This window comes from Balaenoptera ricei, chromosome 1, assembly GCF_028023285.1.
Source record: "Balaenoptera ricei isolate mBalRic1 chromosome 1, mBalRic1.hap2, whole genome shotgun sequence".
In the NCBI taxonomy this organism is placed as follows: Eukaryota; Metazoa; Chordata; class Mammalia; order Artiodactyla; family Balaenopteridae; genus Balaenoptera; species Balaenoptera ricei.
Genome location: NC_082639.1, coordinates 85,905,634 through 85,928,055, shown reverse-complemented (window position 1 = coordinate 85,928,055; position 22,422 = coordinate 85,905,634). Strand labels below are relative to the sequence as shown.

At 35.0% G+C, this 22,422-nt stretch overlaps 1 protein-coding gene across 2 annotated transcripts in view; it reads left to right on the top strand.

The window, feature by feature from the left end:
- Positions 1–22,422, top strand: part of DPYD (dihydropyrimidine dehydrogenase) — an 809,798-nt gene that overhangs the window by 462,632 nt on the left and 324,744 nt on the right. For both annotated transcript variants that reach the window (XM_059926787.1, XM_059926794.1), the window contains exon 14: positions 16,499–16,663. In XM_059926787.1, the coding sequence (XP_059782770.1) occupies positions 16,499–16,663 (165 nt within the window). The remainder of the gene's footprint in view (positions 1–16,498; positions 16,664–22,422) is intronic.

Sequence of the window (22,422 nt, the reverse complement as noted above, 5' to 3'; positions counted from 1 at the left end):
ATAATACTATTTTTAAAAAAATCAACCACAACCAAAAAAGTTTGTGAGGAGATAATGGCATTTTATTTGTGTCCTTTGTCTTTGCAATTGGAGCTTCCCCTGAGGGCTATTTTATCACACAAGTTGTACATCTGTAGGCCTGCAGTGTATAAATTACTCATTCTTTAGCCTTTGGTAATCAGAACCATGAGGTTTTATTATGTTTACATATATCAGATAAAAGACTTCTGGAGATCTATGATGTTTGTGTAACCCTCACCTAAATTTGAAAATAATTATATGTAGTGCTATGAAACATTACAGATGTTAGCAGTGCATTTTGTTCCTACTGAGGTTGATATATTAAAAGGCCGTTCCTTTGTATCATTTTTGCAAGGACAAGTGCAACTAGTAAACATTGGTGCTGACTCTCCACAGAGGGCCATCAGGACCATGGCGCCAGCTCTGACTAATCTTGGAGTTTCCTGAAAACTTGTCAAAGTGGCCATCATTTTAAAAAATATTTTGGAAAGTATTCCTCTACACATTTATATTTTGGAATCAGTTATATATTGACCAGGTGTATTTCGTATTGCTGCTTACTGTCAAGCAGCTTAAATGTCTTAAGCCTACTAAACCTTAAGAAACAGAATCATCTTTATCTAATTATTTGTGTTTCACCCTGTAAAGCTTTGTAGGAAAATCAAAATGGTGCTTTCCCTCATCCCCATCCTTTGCTTTGCTCTTCAATCTGACCCTTTACACTTTGGACAAGGGGTCTGGAAACTATGGCCCACTGGCCAAATCTGGCCTTCTGCCTGTTTTTATACAGCCCATGAACTGAGAATGATTTTTTACATTTTTAAATGTTTGGGTGGGGGGGGGGGGAAATCAAAGGAAGAATAATATTGTAAGTAGTGAAAATTATATGAAATGTATGTAAGTAGCAGTAAGAAATGAAATTCAGTGTCCATAAATATATTTTCATCAGAACACAGGTTGCTTTGTCATTACATTTTGTCTATGACTGCTTTCATGTGACAATGGCAGAATTGAGTAGTTGTGACAGAGATCACATTGCCCGCAAAGCCTAAAATATTTATTACCTGGCTCTTTACAACAGAAGTTTACCGACCTCTGCTCTGGACAATCTTCCTGTCCTTTGTAAGATTTTAAGCTTTCTCTCTGGACAGGTTTTTCTTCTTTCTGTACTCCAGAGAGATATTTTTCAGTGCCCTCCTGTTCACTGTGAGTTCAAACATCCCTGAAGCGTTGGCATATTGTAAGAAAGTAGGAAAGTATTTTATTTTTGCAAATTATTTATTTGGAGATGACTGGTCAAATGTTTGCTCTTATTGATGTGTACAAGATAAAAAATTTTAAAGACCACTGCCATATATGTATATCATAATCTGTTTTCTGTAAAATATTAAAGTATGCAGGATATTAATTGGCAATATGTGAGAAAAAGTTTCAGAGTCCTGTGGGTTTGTGAGATAATGGATTATGGAAAGGTTGACAGATAGGTTTAGTACTGGATATCTTACGGCCTTTCATATGCTTAGGGTGCATTGTGAATCACCAAGAGGAGCTATAACTTTGATGTTTTCCCAAGGTGGTATGGTCAAAGAACTTCCCATCCATACCCAAATATCCCAGCAAGCACCCTTGGGAAATGTTTCATTTCATAGGACATTTAAAAGCATTAAATTTTATTGTATATGTGAAAGCACAGAAGATATTGTAGAGCACTATACAAATATGAGGTATCGTTTGGAGGGGCTTTTACCAGTCTTGGCACTTGGACAAGCATTTAAGTGACTGAATTAATTGCTACTTAAAATATATTCATTGTTATTATTATAGTTGTTTAATTAATTAATTTTGAATATACTTAAAGTCAGAACATGATTACAGCCCAAAGGAAAACTGAGCACTGGATTGTTCCCTCTAACCATCTAATGATCTCTAAGGCTACTTCAGCAAGCTAGTGGTAGACTCTCAAATTAGTATTTTAGTCAAAGTGATGGAAGATTTTGATTGTAACATCTCTACCAGGAATCAGTTTATTTTTAGGTCAACCTGTAAGAATATTTTGTGGTTATATCCAGCATTTGCATCTGCCCACCACTTTGCTGTTATGATTTTGATTATACCATTTTCAGAATTAATAACTATTATGATTAAAGTAATTCATTAAGTAATTTAAATGGTGAAATTCTACAGTTCATGCTGTCTTCTGAAGGATGAGTGGACAAGAAAGTATATTATCTCAGAATACTGGGTTTGAACCAACTGACAAATCCATTTCTAGGGGAAGAAAAAGTTTTCCTGGACCCTCGTAGGGTCCCTGGCTGGATTCTAAAAGTTAAACTGACAAAGACAGATTAAGAGACAAAAAGCATACACATTTTGTTGAGTTTTTACATGTACACAGAATACTTCACAAGACAATGAAGACCCAAAGAAGTGACCAGAGCAGGAAGCTTTAATACCTTTTAGACAAAGAAACAATAAATTTGTGAAGAATGGACAAGACAAAGCAGTTTGGACTAGGGGGTAGTAAGTGGTGAAGAAATAACTAGGAAGTTAAGGATGAGTTTAACAAGGTTTGTTTGTACAGATTTCTTGACCCCCAATTCCCCGTCTCTGGTATAAGAATGTCTCCCTCCTCCAGGTACAAGAAGGGTACTTTTCACATGAAAGTTGTATAACGTGTTTCAGGAGAAAAGGGTGAGAGGAATGAGGTCAGCATGACCTTTCTGCTTCTGCCATTTTAAACAATTTCTTCAGCTTAAGGTGTTAAATACGCCAACGTGCCATATATTGGGGTAGCATGGCCTGAAACCCATCAAAGCAAAGACTTTGCCATTCAATTTTCTTTCTTACAATAATGCCTAAAAAGTGGTCCTGATAATTAAAATAGAGTGCTACTATGAATAACACATTCTGAAGTTCAGAATTCTCAGTTTCTTTGTTTGCTTGGTTATTTGTTCTTGTTTTATTCTAATTTGTAAAGCCTTTCCCTATGAAGCCGTATCGACCACCTTTTAAGTGTAACATGAATGATTATTCCTTATGAAACTAAAAAAAAAAAAAAAAAAAACAACTTGAAAAAACTAGAGGACACAGACAGGAAGTTTTTCAAATGTCCTTCAAAGCAGTTTGGAGTTTATAATAGCTGTGAAAGCATTTATTGTTCCAAGGCTAATTTTAACCTGTGATAAAGATTGCTTTTTGTATTCAATTGAATGTGATATCCAGTAATTGTTTGTCAAGGCTAAGTGCTGTAGGACATAATACATTTTTTTAAATGGTGTTTTGTAATTATAATGCAAGCATCTTTATGGCCTAATATATGAAAGAATGTTATTGAGTTGGGGTGTAATAATTATGAAAAAATAGACTTTAAACTTTATTATTTCAATTATTAAATCTCATGGCTGCTTAACTTACATTTAGGGGAGTTTGACTGTATATTTTCTCAGATGAATGATCTTTTGTTAGCTGATTGGTTTCACAGATTCTTGGCAGAAACAAACTTCTTTTTTCTCCCTCATATTGTGTCTTCTTATTTTAGTCAGTAGAATATTGGTGGGGAGGATTCCCTAAGATAGCCACAGCATGTGTGTGTGTTACCTAAAGTGGTTTTAATAATGAGTTTGAGATTATCCCAAAATCATAAATTTGTGTCATGGATGGAAAACGTTCAGATAGTAACATTTCTAATCTGAAAGATTTGCATGTTGAATGTTTTATAGTTTTATGGATAAATGACTTTTTGCTATCCTAATCAGTGGTGGCAGAAAGTGATGGTAGGGATCATGTCATACAACCTCATTATTTTCTTAGAGGGACACTAGAACCAGTATTCTCTAAAATATCATACAGGGCTCTATATCAACAGAGGTGTTAAGGTTGAGGAAGAACACACCAATCTTAGAGTTTTAGATGACTTACTCTAGAATACTTCCACCATCAGGTCTGCATCCTATCATTTTTTCTATTTCCTGCTTGATATTTTTTTTGTTTCTTTTTGTTTTACTTTTTTTAAAACCATGAAACGTAGCATGCATACCAAAAAAGTATGTGTAATTTAGATATATAGTTTAAGTAATAATAAAATGCGTTTATTATTTCTCATTTCACAAATTAAGATGTAGAATATAAGACATTTCTGTACCTTTGACTCTATGCACCCCTCCTCAGTTGCATTCCTTTCTCTTTCCTCTAGAGGTAATAACTTAGATTTGGGGATAATCACTTTCTTGCTTTTGTTTATGTTTTGCCACATATGAATCCCTAAATAGTATATTTAGTTTTGCCTGTTTTAATACTTTATATAAGTATGATCACACAGTTTATATTCTTATGCTTTTCACTTATTGTTTAATCTTCTGGTTTTCGCATTTATTTTAGTTGAATTAGCATTAGTTCATTCATTGTCACTGCCATATACTATTTGCTCATCATTCCTTTTATTTGAAAAGTCTTTATTTTATCCTCATTCTTTTTTTTAATGTTTTATTTATTTATATATTTATTTATTTATAATTTGGACTTATCGCGGTGGCTTCTCTTGTTGCAGATCACGGGCTCTAGGCACGCAGGCTTCAGTAGTTGCAGCATGCGGGCACAGTAGTTGTGGCACGTGGGCCCTACAGTGCGTGGGCTTCAGTAGTTGTGGCACATGAGCTCAGTAGTTGTGGTACATGGGCTCTAGGGCACATGGTCTTCAGTAGTTGTGGTGCGCGGGCTCAGTAGTTGTGGCTCATGGGCTCTAGAGTGCAGGCTCAGTAGTTGTGGCGCACGGGCTTAGTTGCTTCGCGGCATGTGGGATCTTCCCGGACAGGGATCGAACCATGTCCCCTGCATTGGCAGGCAGATTCTCAACCACTGCGCCACCAGGGAAGTCCCTATCCTCATTCTTGAGTTATAATTTTGAAGGTATACAGTTATTCTCAGTCAACATTTCTTCTTTATAGAAAATAGATTACTCTTTTCTGACTTCCACTGGCACTGTCAAGAAGTGCACTATCAATCTGCTTTTCCTTATAGGTAGTCTTTTTAACTTTGGTTCCTTTTTAAGTCTTCTCTTTGCTTTTAGTGCTTTATTTACTACAAGGTACTAATTTTATTTATTTATTTATGAAGTAAAATTAACCTACAATATTATATTAGTTTCAGGTGTACCATGTACTGATTCAATATTTTTATACATTATGGAATGATCATCATGATAAATCTAGTTACCATATGTCACCATACAAAGTTATGTTATTGACTATATCCCCTATGCTGTACATTACGTATCTGTGTCTTGTCTATTTTATGACTGTAAGTTTGTACCTCTTAATCCCCTTCCCCTATTTTGCCCATCTCCCTATACCCCTTGCCTCTGGCAACCACCAGTCTGTTCTCTGTATCTGTGAGTCTATTTCTTTTGTGTTGTTTGTTGTTTTTTAGATTTGACAAGTAAGTGAAATCATGCAGTATTTCTCTTTCTCTGTATGATATTTCACTTAGTATAGTGCCCTCTAGGTGCATCCATCTTGTTGCAAATGGCAAATTCATTCTTCTTTATGGCTGAGTAATATTTCATTGTATATACACGTCATGTCTTCTTTATCTATTCCTCCATCAGTGGATACTTAGGTTGCTTCCATAACTTTGCTATTGTAAATAAAGCTGCAGTGAACATTGGGGTACATATATCTTTTTGAATTAGTGTTTTTGTTTTCTTTGGTTAAATATCCAGAAATTGCTGGGTCATATGATAGTTCTATTTTTAATTTTATGAGGAACTTATATATTGTTTTCCATTGTGGTTGTACCAATCTACATTCCCACCAACAGTGCATGAGCGTTCCCTTTTCTTCACATCTTCAACAATGCTTGTTATTATTGTCTTTCTGATAATAGCCATTCTGACAGGTATGGGGTGATATGCCATTGTCATTTGATTTGCATTTCTCTGATGATTAGTGATGTTGAGCATCTTTTCATGTGTCTGTTGGCCATCCGTACACCTTCTTTGGAAAGTGTCTATTCAGGTCCTCTGCCCATTTTTTAATCAGGTTTGTTTTTTGTAATTGAATTGTATGAGTTCTTTATGTATTTTGGATATTAATCCCTTATTGGACGGGTCATTTGCAAATATCTTCTCCCATTCAGTAGGCTGCTTTTTGTTTTCTTGATGGTTTCTTTCATCTGTGCAAAACTTTTTAGTTTGATGTAGTCCCATCTGCTTATTTTTACTTTTGTTGCCCTTCCCTGAGGAGACAGATCCAGAAAAATATTGCTAAGACCAGTGTCAAAGAGCTTACTGCATATGTTTTCTTCTAGAAGTTTAATAGTTTCAGATCTTATTTAAGTCTTAATCCATTTTGAGTCTGTTTTTTATATGGTATAAGATAGTAAGTCTAGTGTCACTATTTTGCATGTAGTTGTTCAGTTTTCCCAACATCATTTATTGAAGGGACTATCTTTTCCCCATTGTATATTCTTGCCTTCTTTGTTGAATATTAATTCACCATGTAAGTGTGGGTTTATTTCTGGGCTCTCTATTCTTTTCCATTGATCTAATGTGTTTTCCTTGAGATTTTTGGTGTCCCTGGATCTGAAGACTGACATCTTTCATTAATTCTATTAAATCTCTGACAATATTTATTGAAATATTTTCTCTTCTGATTGTCCCCATTATCTTCTTGTGAACTCCAGTTAGATTTCTCCTTTAATTCTCAATCTGTGTTTCATGTCTCTTTACCTCCATCTCATTTGTTTGTGCTACCTTTCAGGTAATTTTCCCAGATATATCATCAAATTGACTACTTCTCTTCATCTATGTCTAATCTCTTATTTACCCCAAACTATTAAGGTTCTTTTTTATCCCAATTATTACTTTTTTATTTCTAGAAATTCTTTTTTTTATATTTTAAATTTTTATGGTAAGTTTTGAATTTCTTATTCTTTGATTATACATTCAAGCCTCTCTTTTATTTTTCAAACATACTAAACTTTTACATTCCATATTTGAAAATCTCAGTATCTGTGGGGGATTTTTGTTTTGCTTTGTTTTGTAGATTTGATTTTATAGCTTTTTCTTCCTACTGACTTTAATTTATGATGCCTTTTTTCCCCTCATTTGATTAGTAGAAATCTATTGTGAACTCACATCCCTGGGGTAAAATTTCCTCCAGAGAGATTTTGATACTGCTTCTACTTATTATCTGAAGACACTATGGCCAAGAGCCTTTTTTTTTTTTTTTTTAAATAAATTTATTTATTTATTTATTTTTGGCTGTGTTGGGTCTTCGTTTCTGTGCGAGGGCTTTCTCCAGTTGTGGCGAGCAGGGGCCACTCTTCATCGCGGTGCGCGAGCCTCTCACTGTCACGGCCTTTCCCGTTGTGGAGCACAGGCTCCAGACGCGCAGGCTCAGTAGTTGTGGCTCACGGGCTTAGTTGCTCCAGGGCATGTGGGATCTTCCCAGACCAGGGCTCGAACCCATGTCCCCTGCATTGGTAGGCAGACTCCCAACCACTGCGCCACCAGGGAAGCCCCTTTTAAACCAAATTTTCAACTTGTGGTTTTGGGGCCCACACAAGTTTGTATTCTTAGGAGAGATATTTTCTTTCTCATCCAATATTTAGGCTCAAATGGACACATACCCCATCATTACTCTATAGTTATTCTTTAGCTCAGAAAATGAGAGCATAACTTTTTGTTGGTGCTACCATTATTTGGAGGCTTCTTGTCACATGACCACCATGCTTGTACCCTGACTATGTGGCTCTGTCAGATGTTTCTAAGCCATTAGAACTCAGGCTGTAGGCCACCTGGGACTGGCAGAAACCTTGAGGGCAAATATCACCCTACAAAAGGTTTGCCTTGTGGATCTCTGCTTGGTTGTCATTTCTGATCTCTGAGAAATTTCCTTATTTTGACACAGGTACAGTTGTGCATCTTTTGCTTTTGCTTTTTCATATCCTGTCAGGTATTTTTAAATGCACTATATTGTGAGGGCTTTCTCTCAATATCTTATTAATCATAATGCAAAAATGGAGAACTCCTGTCTGATTCTTTTAGATGTCCCCTTCCTTAAATAATAGCCATTTCATTTACAGTGGCTTCTCAAGTAAGACCACAGCATTTATACAAGTTTTATAAAAAGTAAAGTTTTTTTTTTTTTAATATTTATCATTTTCAATGAAAATCCTGCCCTAATACTTGAAGATGTTTAATAATTATTAGAAGTGACTCATGCTTATACCTTCACAGCTGCTGTTTTGGGCCCTAAAAGATTTCTTCAAAGCATATCACATGATCATCTTATGAGCAGGCCAGCAGAAATTTCTAAGTTAATTACAGTTTGGCAGAGTATATCCAAAACCTCTTATCTGAACAGTGAACCCAATAATTTAATCAGTCTGTCTGCTGATTAATCACGTTCTAATCCATCTGATATCAGCACTGAAAAACCTCTTCATCTGTTTCTTGTAAGACTTATCTCTGTGAATGCACAGCTGCTGTGAGCTATTGGTATTAATAACTTGAATAAGAGACAGAACACAATGGATTCTCAAAGCCTGTGAAAGAAGTTTGAACTCTTTAAAACAGTCATTCAAGACTCTCTAATTTGACCTAACTGTATGCAATCTTCCCATCCTAATTTCCTGTTGAGTGCCCAGCTTCAGCCCATGCACAGTTGCCTGAACTTTCACAACTTCTACTTTGTCTCTAAAGTTGGTGAATTGATGAATGAATAAATATTTATTTATCAAATACCACATGTCAGCCATGTGCTCTATTATGTCATGTAATATCCTACAGCCTCTCTGTGATATAGTGAAGCCATTTTGATAGATGAAAAAGTCAAAGAGCAAATCAAATTACTTTTTAGTGGCCTGTTTGCAAAGTTATAAACTCCTTGAAAAGGGGCAAGAGGAAAGACAAAAGGCTACAAATCTGTGACCCAGAATTTTACCAGTCAGACATGAATAAAATTCAAAAATTAAATCTCCATATTTGTGCAGTGTGAGAAACCCAATCTTCTAGATGTCTGACACTATCCAAGAGGAGGAAGACATTTGGCCCCAGGTGTGCACTAAGGGCATGTGAGTAAAATTCCTTCCTTGACATAGACATTCAGTATATTTAGTTTCTGTTCATCATTTCCTTTTTAAGCCTAAACAGGTTCTAAATTGTTTCCCTAATTATTCTACTGCACAATGTGCTGTTGTTTGTATGTTTTTCCTCTTGCTCCTTCCACTCTCTTACCTTCCTTACAGAGGGTAGCTATCAGTCAGTTCTGTCCAGCCCAAGATTGAGATTAAGTGCACCCCAGGCCATTTGTGTTGACAGTCATCAGCACACCAGCACACTGGAAATACAGAATTCCCAATGTGTTCTAAAACATGAGAAGGTTTCAAAGGGTTCTTAGGACTTTGATCTTGCAAAGTTTGGGGCCACAGGAATAAGAAATGGATTATCAAGTTTGGTTCAAGACTATGGAAAGTTTAATTTCACTAAATGATAATGATTTTGTCTTTTTGCAGCCATTTTCCAAATTAATGACACTTTATGAATGCCCATATCGTAATTTCTTCTTGCTAAGGTGAACCTGCATAGACTAGTCCTGGGTAGAAGACTTGTTTAATAAGACTACTTGTTCAGCTCTCAGTTACTACATCTTTGTTTACATGAGCATCTGTGTGAATCCTGATTAATTCTACCCTGCTAGATACAGTTAATTAGACAAACGGTGACTATCAAACCCAAGTTATGCGTGTCAGAGTCTCCGCCACAGGAGTTGGTGGGCCTGAGAGATTACAAGTTTTGGGGAGAGACTATACATCTTGTAACTTGGGACCTGTCACAGACCTGTGTTCTATCATAAGAACTGAAACAGAGGACGCCCTCTGTAGAAAGAGAAAAGAATGAAGCGATATGCAAATAGAAGCAGAGAAAAGAGACAGAGGAACATTCCTAACATTCTGGCATTATGTAATATATTTCTTTTCCTTAAAGCTCATATGCCACATCCCACTTTTAAAATTTAAGTTGTTCAAGTTGATTTATTTTTCTTGCAACTAAAATTAGTCCTAATTATTATCATATACATCAAATGTTAAATCACTAATAATTTTATTACTCATATCACATAAATACATCTAGATTCTAGTCTCATCTCTAATGCTCATTAGAGCTGTGCAACAGTGGACAAGTCACTTTAATTTCTCTAAGACCTGGTTGTAGCATTAACTGCATGATGACAGAGTTGTGAAGATCAAATAGATGATCTATGTGAAAGATCTGTGCTATACAAATCTAAATTATTATTGTTTCTGCATTTTCAACACCACTGTTTCTCTGATAAATTATTTTGTATTTGTAGGATAACATTGTTAATCTTATTTACAGTGTTTTCCATATGGATAGACAGATTTAAAGTTCCTGATGACAAATGGGTAAATTTTGTCACTAATTTAGGTTTTTGAGTGCTATCATTGTATAAGATACTAAGATGGAAAATTTATGTATTAAGAACAAATTCTCATCCTACCCATGTCACCCCTCCAAAACAACCAAGTGGAAATTATTCTGACCATTATAAAGTTTATTTTAGGGAGTAATCAAATATTAATATACTTAGTTCATGAAGAAAATAAAATGTTAGTGGGTTCTTTCATAACAGTGGAGTTGCACTAGAAACTGGGCCACTGTTGAATTTTATTTTACTTTTTGCTATTACCAGGGTAACAGTATGCCAGATTTATAATGATGGAATCATATTATGTAACAGGATATTTGTTAGATTTATCTGTAAAGTGAGTCTACTCTTTTATGGAATAATGAATACTTAAATCCCACTTATATAGAAGATGCTATCTTTTAGAGGATGATTTTTCCTGCAGTGCATTACATTTTTGAAATTCTAGTTATTAAAACCAAATAATTAAAAGATTTTTTTGGATAAAAAACAACCAATTCACAGCAGAATCTTGGAAATTAAAAAGGAACAAATATCCCTAAGATTTAAGTTGCAGGTTTTCAGGTAAACCAACAAACCTTTAGCGATAGCTTATAACAGTATTCACTATGCTAGCACAAAGCTCATTAAACAGATTTCTCATTCTACCATGTGTTTCTACAGTTCAGGAATAAAGCTTCTTTGAAATTGCATATCACTAATACTTTTAGAAAGCCTTTGTTGCTCCTCCATCTCCAATTTCTCCCCCAGCATCTACCTACTCCAAAAAGTAACAAAAGTAATTGTTTTAAATTATTCTCTTACTTATTTTTAATTTCATCACAGAAGTATGTTTTAGGTATCATATTCTATATTTTTTTACATCTTGCTCTTTTCACTCAACAACATATTTTTAAAATTCATCCGTTGTAGTATAGTAGCTGTGGTTCACTGTGCAAATTTTATTTTTCATTTTCAACTACCATTTTTAGACCCCAATTCTTTTCCTAGTTTTTTACCAAGTCATCTCTGCAAAGTTTCCTTTTCCTATTCATTGAGCCCATTGTGACTATCTTACTCCAGAAGTAACCATGGAAACAGCATGGTTTTTTGTTTTTTTAGGATAAGAGAGGTCAAGTAAATGAACTTAAACAAACAAATATAATCAGCCTATTTACCATTTCAATCTCTTTACTAGTGCTGAAAAGTCACTATCATCACTTCAAATGTTAAGAGGTCACTAGCACTCCATTTTATAATGGTAATTACAAAATCACATGAAGCAGTGATATCACCTAATGATTTCTTATAAATAAACATCAATTTTTTAAAAAGTCTGAATATTGCTAATGTACTGAACACTAGAACTATGGTAATTCATCTTCTTTGTTATAGAGAATAAACTCTTATCTGTTCTAACTATTCTTGAATATGTTTATTTTGTTATATTAACTCCCTTAAGCAATGCTCATATGATTTTGCTGTTAAATATTAAAGCAAAATATCATCTTGTAAAATCATACTCAGATTCTAGTATTCCCAGGTCAAATGCTTTAGTAAGTTATTGCCCAATTATTGAAGCTCTAACTTTAATCAGATAACCAAGGATAATTTGTTGTATCCAAGTTTTCATTCATCTTTCACTTAATTTAAAAAGTCTAAGTCTCAAGTCAGTGGAGAAGATTTTTGACAAAGTAGTGGTAAATATGACTGAATTTGGGAAACAAAACCTAGAATAAAATTTATATTATTGATTTATCACTGGATGACCATATTGGAATTTTGGCACTTTAGTTGAATTTGGAATATGCTGAATTTTTTAATTGCTGTGATGGTAACAGTTGACTCATGGATAGTTGACAAGTTCTACACAATTAGGTGGCTGTAATCTGGGCCGTTATTAAGGATCTTTTTCTTTGCTTGAGTTAAGGAGAGAGAAAACTGACCTGTATAGAGAGGCACTACCTGTCATAAATCAACATAAATGAGTAAACAATCCCTGTCATACAATAGATAAAATTTCCCTTTGATTTGCCTTGTACTTGCTGTTGGATCTTGGTTAAAGAAATCATTGATAATCCTCCCACAGTATATTTACAGTTTAACATTGGATTATAGAAGAGGAAAATAAAACAATCCCAACATTAACAGTAAATTCAACTCACAGTACACAAAATCTCTAATGGAAGAATTTGAGGTTTTAAGGTATCACTGAGGGAGGACATTTGAAGAAAGAAGCATTTGCTTGACTGTCCTCCAATTAAACGTTGTCATCTTATTGACCCTTTTGGCTGTTGTGAGTTCTTGGCCGAATTGTTATTAGGAGGAATACTGTAAAATAGCATATGGCTTAAAATTCCTGGACTATTGTGATTTTCCTTATTCAGTATAGCTGTGATTCTTCCACTCATGTCTTTTTTATTTTATGATATTAAAAAAATATCTACACATTCTATGAAGATATGGGCACAGCCTAGGGCACAGATATAAGAGGCAACTATAGTTGGTTAGGGTCCTGATAGGAAGAAATCATCTTATCAGGACTTTAACCTAAGAAATCTCTTAACCCAAGAAGTCCCCTAGGTGGCCATGGACCAGGTTAGGAATTCTTATCCACTTGAACTGGAAAAGCATAAGAGTTGGTTTATATCTGAATGGGGCCATTCTATTTGGATCCTAGAGATCAGATAAATCCAGCAACTTAGGGTCAACAGTCAAAAAGGTCTTAGAAGCTACAGGGTGATCAAGTTCAAATATGCTTTCTGTCATCAAAGATCTGCAGTAGGCTAGGATGGGGAGAAGTGGAGTAATGGGCAATCTGCATCACTGCATGATGGTATCGGGATCTAGCCATAGTGTGGGGTGGGGGACTGTATTCAAAGAAGGGGTCCCTGAGGGATCAGGGGAAGCAAGTAAATGGTCCAGTAGGAAAGGATTTAAGCAAAGAACGAGTTCCTAAAATTTGACTATAAGCCCAAACCCATTTGTTTGTTCAGCAACAGAATGAGGCCAGCAACGAATACCTTATAGTTCCTGCCTGAGGACAAGACCTATTCTAGTGCCTAGGGTTCTAGTTTAGGTTCCTTCATAATACATTATTTGAAACAACAAGGACCTACTGCATAGCCCAGGGAAGTATATTCAGTATCTTGCAATAACCTATAATGGAAAAGAATCTGGAAAAGTATATATACATATATATGTGTGTGTATATATATATGTATATGTGTATATATATGTATGTGTGTATATATATGTATATGTGTATATATATGTATATGTATATATATGTATATGTATATTTGTATATCTGAATCACTTAGCTCTACACCCAAAACTAACACAACATTGTAAATCAACTGTACTTCAATTGAAACAAAAAAAAAAAGAAAGAAAAATACATTATATGAGCACTTACTAAAGGCCAGGCTAGAAGCTGGACATGTAATAGTAAACAAGATATAGTTCCTTCTCTTCAAAAGTTTACACTCTACTGAAAAGTACTGACAAGAATATAGACAATCACAATACAGAATGTAAAGAGTACCAAATGGGGAATGGTACTCTTGGTACCATTGTTATTGTTATGATGGTGTGAGTCAGAGCAGATTAAGACTTAATGGTGCTGGAGAGATCAGAAAAGATTCCTAAATAGACTGAAGTCTAAGCTAAGACCTGAAGAATGGGCAGGAGCAGGGAGTCTAACACACGAGTCAGTTTTGTTGAATAAGCAGAAAGTGCCTCTTCCAATGTAGGGGTTCAGAATTAGCATCCCCAAAATGTGTCACTTTGGCATGAAGGTTACTTTGAGATAAAGGCAGTCAAGATAAAGGCAGTCAAGAGAAACTACTGCCCCTCCTTTAAGTACCTAGAAGAATTTAAATTTGGGATTTTTCCCTGAAAAGAGTTATTTACCTAGGTGTCTCCATCTATTCAACAGGACAAACATCTAGTTACCAAACATCTACTCTTCTTATTGTCCTATAATGACCCTTCTGTTCTTGGAAGCCCCAGATCCCTATCTCTTTCCTTAGCTCAGGATGGCATTTATACTTCATTTAACCTTTCTGTCTCTGAACCTCTCATGTATGTGGGGACTCTGACCCTCTCATGTATGTAGGATTCCTGTACATATGAAGTTAAATTCCATTTCTCCTGTTAATCTATCTCATGTCAATTTAGTTCTTAGACCAGCCTGAAGAACCTAGGAGGGTAGAGGAAAGTTTTCTTCCTCCTCAACACAAGTCAATAAATTACAAAATGGTCATTTAAAATAGGTGCCCTTTCATTTGTGGAACTACCCATTGCCAGGGCACATGACTTGGTAAACTGAATATGGACTCTCTTCACCTCCTTGGTCCAGTTCTCCTGTGCAGAGTACAAACTGTGACCTAGATTGGACTTATCTAGGTGAAGAAAATTTAGAGTAGAGGGGATAGCAGAGGAAAGGAGGAACTCAAGGCTTAAATGTATGGCTCTTGAAAATTGAAACATAAGAGAAAATCAGCCTAATTTGAATGAAACATTTCTAGAATTGTTTTCTCAGACCATGACAGCATGAGAGTACCTACCTGGGTGAACTGCACAGAAACCACCTGCAGGTACGCATTTAAGCATTTGCCAAGATAGAAATTGGACCCACTAGGCTTGAGCTTCCTGGAGTGACTCTACTTGTCATTTTACCCATTAAGATCGCGTAGCATGGTTTCACAATAGCAAATCAAAGTAAGGCTGGTGGTATTCCTACGATTACAATAAAAGTAGAATGGCTTAATTAGTAAAACATTAACTGGCAGGATTCCTATAAGTAAAAATGTACGTATTTAAGGTGGCTTATTGTAACATTTATAACATTTATTTTATAATATACTAATTCGTATGTAAAAGTGAATGTAAATTGCCAGAAATTAACATGCAATGTGAAGAAAAGTCCTTTTATCCTCTGCAACTGTAGCATTTGGCAGATTCAGGAATAAATAATCTTTTGTGGCAAGGGTATGCCTTATCAAACATATGCAGATCAGCACTAATTAATGCTAATTAAGGTTTCCTGTCTATCTAGTTGGAAAAACGTCCAAATGTTATGAAATCCAGTTAGTATGCCTATTACGCTAATTGTTTTATATGGGGTGGTTCTTAATTAAAATATGTAAATTGACCTTAATTGCTATATACTAATGGGGGTTCATGTTATCTCACTAAAAGTGACAAGATGGTGAGGAGGGGTACTTAAAGGAATAGTTCTGATAGCTCCTTAACTAAATGACCTTTACTCAAAATTAATTTTAATTGGAAGCTGACTAAAGAAACATTTTTCTGTCTTTGTTTCTTTTTAGTTTTTAGCAATGTAAGAATGTTACTCTTCTTTGTTAATACAGCTTTAGAAGCAGTATGGATTGTTAATTACACTTAACAAGCAAGTTAATTTGACTGTTTACTGTTTATAGTTATCAGGAAGTTATTGATATCCTCATTTCAGTCTTGGGAAAAATTAGTTCTCATTGAATGTGAATTTATAGTTAGAACAATATAGGTAAGTCAACCTAGTTAGTTTGTTAGAATGTGTGTTAAAGTTTGATGAGCCAGTCTTGCTAATATGTACTCCTTAGCTGATTTATATTGAAATTACTTTTTAGAAAAAAAGTTTTTTTTCTTTACAAACATTAACTCTTATTTGAGTTAAAATCTCATTGGAGATGCTTGGATTAAATAGACTGAAATGATTTTCTTACATTTTACTTATCGCGTTTTTATTTATTATTTAATTGCAGACAAATTAAAGTGTGTATGCCCAAAACCAGTGTAAATGAATTTACATATTTTTCCACTGTGCTAACCTTACAATTATAGGAAGTAATTTAAATAAAGCTAACAAATATTTTATTTTACTTTTTCATTTGATAGTAGTTTATTTTCAACTGTAATTTAAAATATATTAAAAATGTGAGGCAGGACTTAGTAGAATACTGTCATATGGAAATGAGCATAGAATGAAGATAACAGTTTTTCCTTTGTAGAAAGGAGACCCAATATCTTTATTCTTTCAACAGGACATAGTGACAAATGTTTCACCCAGAATCATCCGGGGAACCACCTCTGGCCCCATGTATGGCCCTGGACAAAGCTCCTTCCTGAATATTGAGCTCATCAGTGAAAAAACGGCTGCATATTGGTGTCAAAGTGTCACTGAACTAAAAGCCGACTTTCCAGACAATGTAAGTGTGATTTAACGTCTAAAACAAAAGAATTGGCATAAGTTGGTGAATGTTTATTTAAACATCCAATTCATAGGCTTATAAATATTAATGTGTATAATATATTTTATTAAAGAATCTGCCAGTTGCTTTGCTGATGCATAGAAAGATAAAAAAGAAAGAAATGCTCAAGAACTCATAAAAATGTGCACAATGTGAGGCTTTGTTATAAATGGGTGCCATGTAGATGGAAGAAGTATCTACATAAGCAGGAGGAAGAGAAATGAAATACTCATTTTATTGAGTTGGTTTTCACTGTATGTGGCTAGTATTTATGAAGGTGATGACCTTAGGAAGAAATTGCAGACTGTAAATCATTTTAAGTATAAAGCTGAGGCAGAAGCAGAATTTCTTGTATAGTTTAGATTTTTTCAGTGGGAAATAATTCACCAAATAATTTTAACACCTTTATTCTGAATGAGTCAAGTGTCTTTTATAAAACGTTTTTTTTTCTTCTAAAGTACTATACACAAACATTACAGTAATATCAGGCTTATGTATGATATTTCATTTTTTGTGGATTTTTATATATTGCCTATAGTTTTTTAGTCCACAGATAGTATTTTCTCTTCAATAATTGGTTAGTGTTGTCTTTAATGTCATTCATTCATTCTCCTCCTCCTCCCCCCAGCCCCCTTCACCGTACACACACATGCACACACACACATTTCTCTCTCTCTCAGTGAGCTGGTGGTGAATTGAGGTTGAAGTTTGGGGTGATGTATGTTTGCATTGTAGAAAAGATTTCAAAGACAAATGAGAACACTTCAAGTATTCTAATAATAAATATTTTAAAATCTAATGAAATTTGTGGATGTTTGCCCACAAACTGATAAATCAGGAAATTTACGAAGGAACTTTAGCTATCACACTATCACCTAGCTCATCAAGTTTCTTTTTCTGTTTTAGAAGGCTCTAATTGTTTCAAAATTCTCTCTTATCTTGAAACAAAATATAATCACATAAGATACAATTTATCTTCCTCAATTCAACCCTTCAGATGTGAAGGGAACTATAAAGGCCATCTGAAATCTATAGCTTCTGGTCAGGAATTTTTCACTTTCTGAGCTTGATGTTGCAATTATCTTTTGCACATTATATAATCAACTCTAGTAACAATTTTGTTGGACTATTTGTGTTTTAAAGAATCCACATGTTTTGGGAAGTTTTTCTCAGAATGACAAGGACAAAAAGTGGGCAACCATAGAAATAATTAATATATTTTTAAACAATCTACAGTGTTAAGTAATACTATGCTAGGTACTGAACATTCAATAAAATAATAATAAATGGTAATAAGTGTGAGCACTTACATAGTATTCACTCTGTGCTAGTTATGGTTATAAATGCTTTATATATTTTAACACTCATTTAATTTTTCAACAACTTTATAAGATAGGTAGTATTATTTTCCCCATTTCACAGATGAGGAACTGAGGCACACAGAGTTAAGTAGCATGCCCAAGGTTCACAGCTATTATATGGTGAAGCCAGAATTTGAACTTGAAATTTGATTTTAGCATCCATGCTCCTGTCTAGTAATAGTGTTCACTAGTGCACCTGCTAATATTGCAATATCATTTCAGGCTCAGTGTTACTTATATTAATGCAAAATAAGAACAGTATGAAATATTCTTTCAATAGTATTTAGATGAGCCAATGTATCTGAAAAAAATCCCTTTCTCTGGAAAATAACACCTACCAATAACTTGTCTTAAGCTCACATGATACTTTCTACCCTCTCTTGAGGAGGAATAAGATGTAATAATAATGGCCTCCAAGAAATGACAGTAAGTAGACAAGAAAGTTGAGACAAAACCCTTGCTTTGTGATCCTACAGTCAAGCAGAAAGACTTGAACACATTTAAATGTTCTTTTCAATTTCCCTGGAAATAATTTTCTTTTCCTATAACACTTTTTCTTCTGAGAAAACAATGCAGCTTTTCTTGTTTCTAATTCTTTCACCATTTAGATTATATTCATTATTCTTTTTCTGTGTTCTTAGAATTAATTTCTAACATTTTTACTCCCCATATCAAAGATAACATTTTAAATACAATTAAAATGGCATTCCCATTTGAACCCATAGAAATAATATGTGTGCACCTAGATATTGCCATGCTGAGAGTAGAATATCCCCCACTGTTTTGGAATTACTCTGATGCCATACCCAATGAGCTGAATGAAAGAAGGTGACCCTTCCTTTTCCACGTTTAATTATCACTCTCACTGGAGTTTTCCCACATCATTCTCGAGTGTGTGGCTGCCACCTTTAATGGTGGGGATCAGATAATTCAACCTATTATGGCAGCTTCTAAGCAAGGGCTAACTTTTCTGAAAAAGGAATTGTGCCGGGGAGCATATAGTTCAGCTAACATCAGCAGCCAGTATCTTTCTTTCCAGAGAAAGTAGGCACCAGTTGACCGTGAACTAAAGGAGACAGCTGGAAGAACATGTTGAATATAAAGACATTAAGACCCCCTGAAATATATTGTAAAGGCTTGTTTCTTAACTGTCACAGAATTATACCAAAGCCTACACTTATACCAGATTTCTGCTTGGCTTTCAAGGTTTCCTTTTATTTACCTGTGAATTAAACTTGGCACACTGATCATTGTAGTGACAGTTTATTACTAAGAGTTTTGGTTTTTTTTTTTCTTTCCTAAGCTGAGATTTTGCAATGCTTATTATGAAATGTATTGTGTAATTAGGGCTTACAGAAATCAATTTTAAGTGACTCCTTTAATTCTCACTGCAAAAACCTTAGACGTCATATACTTTAGGCTTGCAAAAATTTTTTACCAAGAAATACATGCTGCATTTTGTCTGAATGCACTGAATTAGCAAGCGAAGACTGGCATTTTCTATCATTTGTGGCAGCTAAAGTGAGAGTTAGGCAAAAGATAGGGATTCATCAGTGAATCAGCTGGTGAAGATAGAAAAGGGAATGATGGCTTTGTTAGAGAAATTAATAAGGGAAGAACAATTGGTATGTAAATATACTTCTATTATAATACACCTCATTTCTACTGAAACCCATTCTCAGTTTATTACTGAGAGATCGGCATTGCACACGTTATGTTCAAAATGACTCCAAAGAAGTTGCTCTCTGTCAGCATTCTGAAGATGCTTTCCTGACCAGTAGCCTCTAAATACAGTTCTTTTTTTTTTTTTTTTAATAAATTTATTTATTTATTTATTTAGTTTTGGCTGTGTTGGGTCTTCGTTTCTGTGCGAGGGCTTTCTCAAGTTGCGGCAAGCGGGGTCCACTCTTCATCGCGGTGCGCGGGCCTCTCACTATCGCGGCCTCTCTTGTTGCGGAGCACAGGCTCCAGACGCGCAGGCTCAGCAGTTGTGGCTCACGGGCCCAGTTGCTCCGCGGCATGTGGGATCCTCCCAGACCAAGGCTCGAACCCGTGTGCCCTGCATTAGCAGGCAGATTCTCAACCACTGCGCCACCAGGGAAGCCCTAAATACAGAGTTCTTAACCTTGTGTGTGTGCCATGGCCTCCATAAGCACCCTGGTGAAGCCTAAAAGCCTCTTTTAGAGTTTTTTAGAATGTTTTTCAATGCATAAAACAAAATTCGTAAGGTAATAAAGGATTCCCATTATATTAAAATAAAATTCTTGAAATATTTTTAAAAATATGATGTAGCAAAATATGTTACTCTTTAGTAAGGCATTAAAAATACAATCTAATGGCAGATCTAATACCTACTGCAGTCTTGATATAATGGTGACTCCAACTGATACCCTGAGATAGCTGCAGCAACTCTACATCTCTATGTGATTTTCTCTGGTTTCTGTTGGTGCAAAGTCATAGGTATTGATAGTGTTACACTGGTTTGTTGCTTCATGATGGAGGAAGTGCTAAATTTCAGTGAAAGGCTAGTGAAAATAAAGATCTAATTTTTTTTTTCCATCCAAGTTCATGAATTTTCTGTTTTCTATCAAGGGTTCTAAGGACCTCAGATTAAGAACCTGTGTCCAGCGTTTCTCAATTCTGGTTGCGTATTAGAATCTCCTAGAGAGCTTCAAAAATGGTATTTATGGTTAGGCCCTATACTAGTTGAATCATTTTAGAATTCTGGCATGGATACAGTGAATATAGATCTGTGTGTGTGTATGTAAGTATGTGTATAGATATGTATATGTGTATGTGTGTGTGTTTATATTTTTTATAAAGTTCCTCAATTGATTCTACTACATATACCATCAATGTCACTCATGAATTTTGACATATATCATTAAATATTTATAAAACTCCTATACCAGAACTATTTACTGGGAGCTGTTTATATGTGCTAAGGGTTTTATGTATCTGTGAAACAGAGATTTTCCCCATTTTACAGATGAGGGAACTGACATTTAGAGACATTGCATTAACTGTTAGTATGTAAATGTTTTGGGACTGGAAATCTTTCCATTACACCATGAAGAGGTGTTCTATTTGACCACAAAGAACCTGAGAAATTAAGAACATACGTGTTACAATCCTCCCTTGTCAGCCCACTCAGATGGGCCAATTAGATTGAGCTTTCTCAACTGCAGACTGTCAAAAGAAAAAAAAACGAACAAACAAATCTTTTCATTTGACAAAGAAAGTTCTGTCATCAGTCAATCATTATCTTGTCATTAGTTCCAGTGAAGAACACTTTATAGCTCAGCTCTTTTTGCTTTGTAGGGATGTAGGTGTCTATAGAAAACAATGCCAGTGACTCAATGTGGACCTTGGCTTGAATTGTTACCTGGCCTCATTTTAAGTTCTGTATTTGAAAATAGGGAAGTCGAGGGACTGAGTCAGATCTAGTTATCCTCCAAGCAGGAGGATGCTCACTACTTATTCAGTGGACATTCGTCACCCCATTACTCCTGCACAGTCTTCTTACAGGTGCCACAAAGGCTGACTCAGCAGAAGTGGTCTTCCTTTTCTTTGAAGTATGTATAATTAAGTCCAGCTAATTAGAAATAGGGGATTGTGTTACCCATTCAGTCTGTTCAGATACATTTGTAACAAATGGAACTACAATAAATGTATTGTCAGGAAGCAATGATCAGTGTAAGTTCATTACTTTTGCTTTCTGATCACAGAGCTTACAAAGCACAAACAGCACCTTAGCTCTTCTCTCCTCCTATCCCAAAAAGGGTATTCACCAACAGAAACGTAAGAGTCTCTGCAACTGGAGGCATTCCTTCTTTGCTCCATCTGGAATTATTTGAGCTTATAAAGTCCCTGTTTCTATAAATGTCTACATATTCCCATGCTGATTTATTTTAAATAGATTAGAAAACTGCTGGATCAGGTATTGAAGGGAAGCCTAGTATATCCTCCAGGAAGCTCTTCTCTTTTTTACACCACAGCTTAAGTAATGATTTTGTAATATTGTTCGTGAATTCCAGAGGACATAGATATTTCCCAGCCTCGCTTTTTTGCTAAAATCCAGTACAATTATCTAGTGGCACTACTTTATTATTTTTTTGAAAAAAGATCTGTCTAATGTACAAAAATCAAAATAAATCCAAAATGATTCACAATTAGCCATAGGCCAAGCACTGATTTGGTTATGCCCAACAAACCTTAAAGACCAGACCTGAAAGGATAAAAATATGTCCAAGTAATTTAATTGCAACTCAGGAAAAAGCTCAAGAATATTTTTAGGAATACAAAATATCTAGTACCAAGCAAGATAAAGTTCAATGTCTGGCATCCAATTAAAAA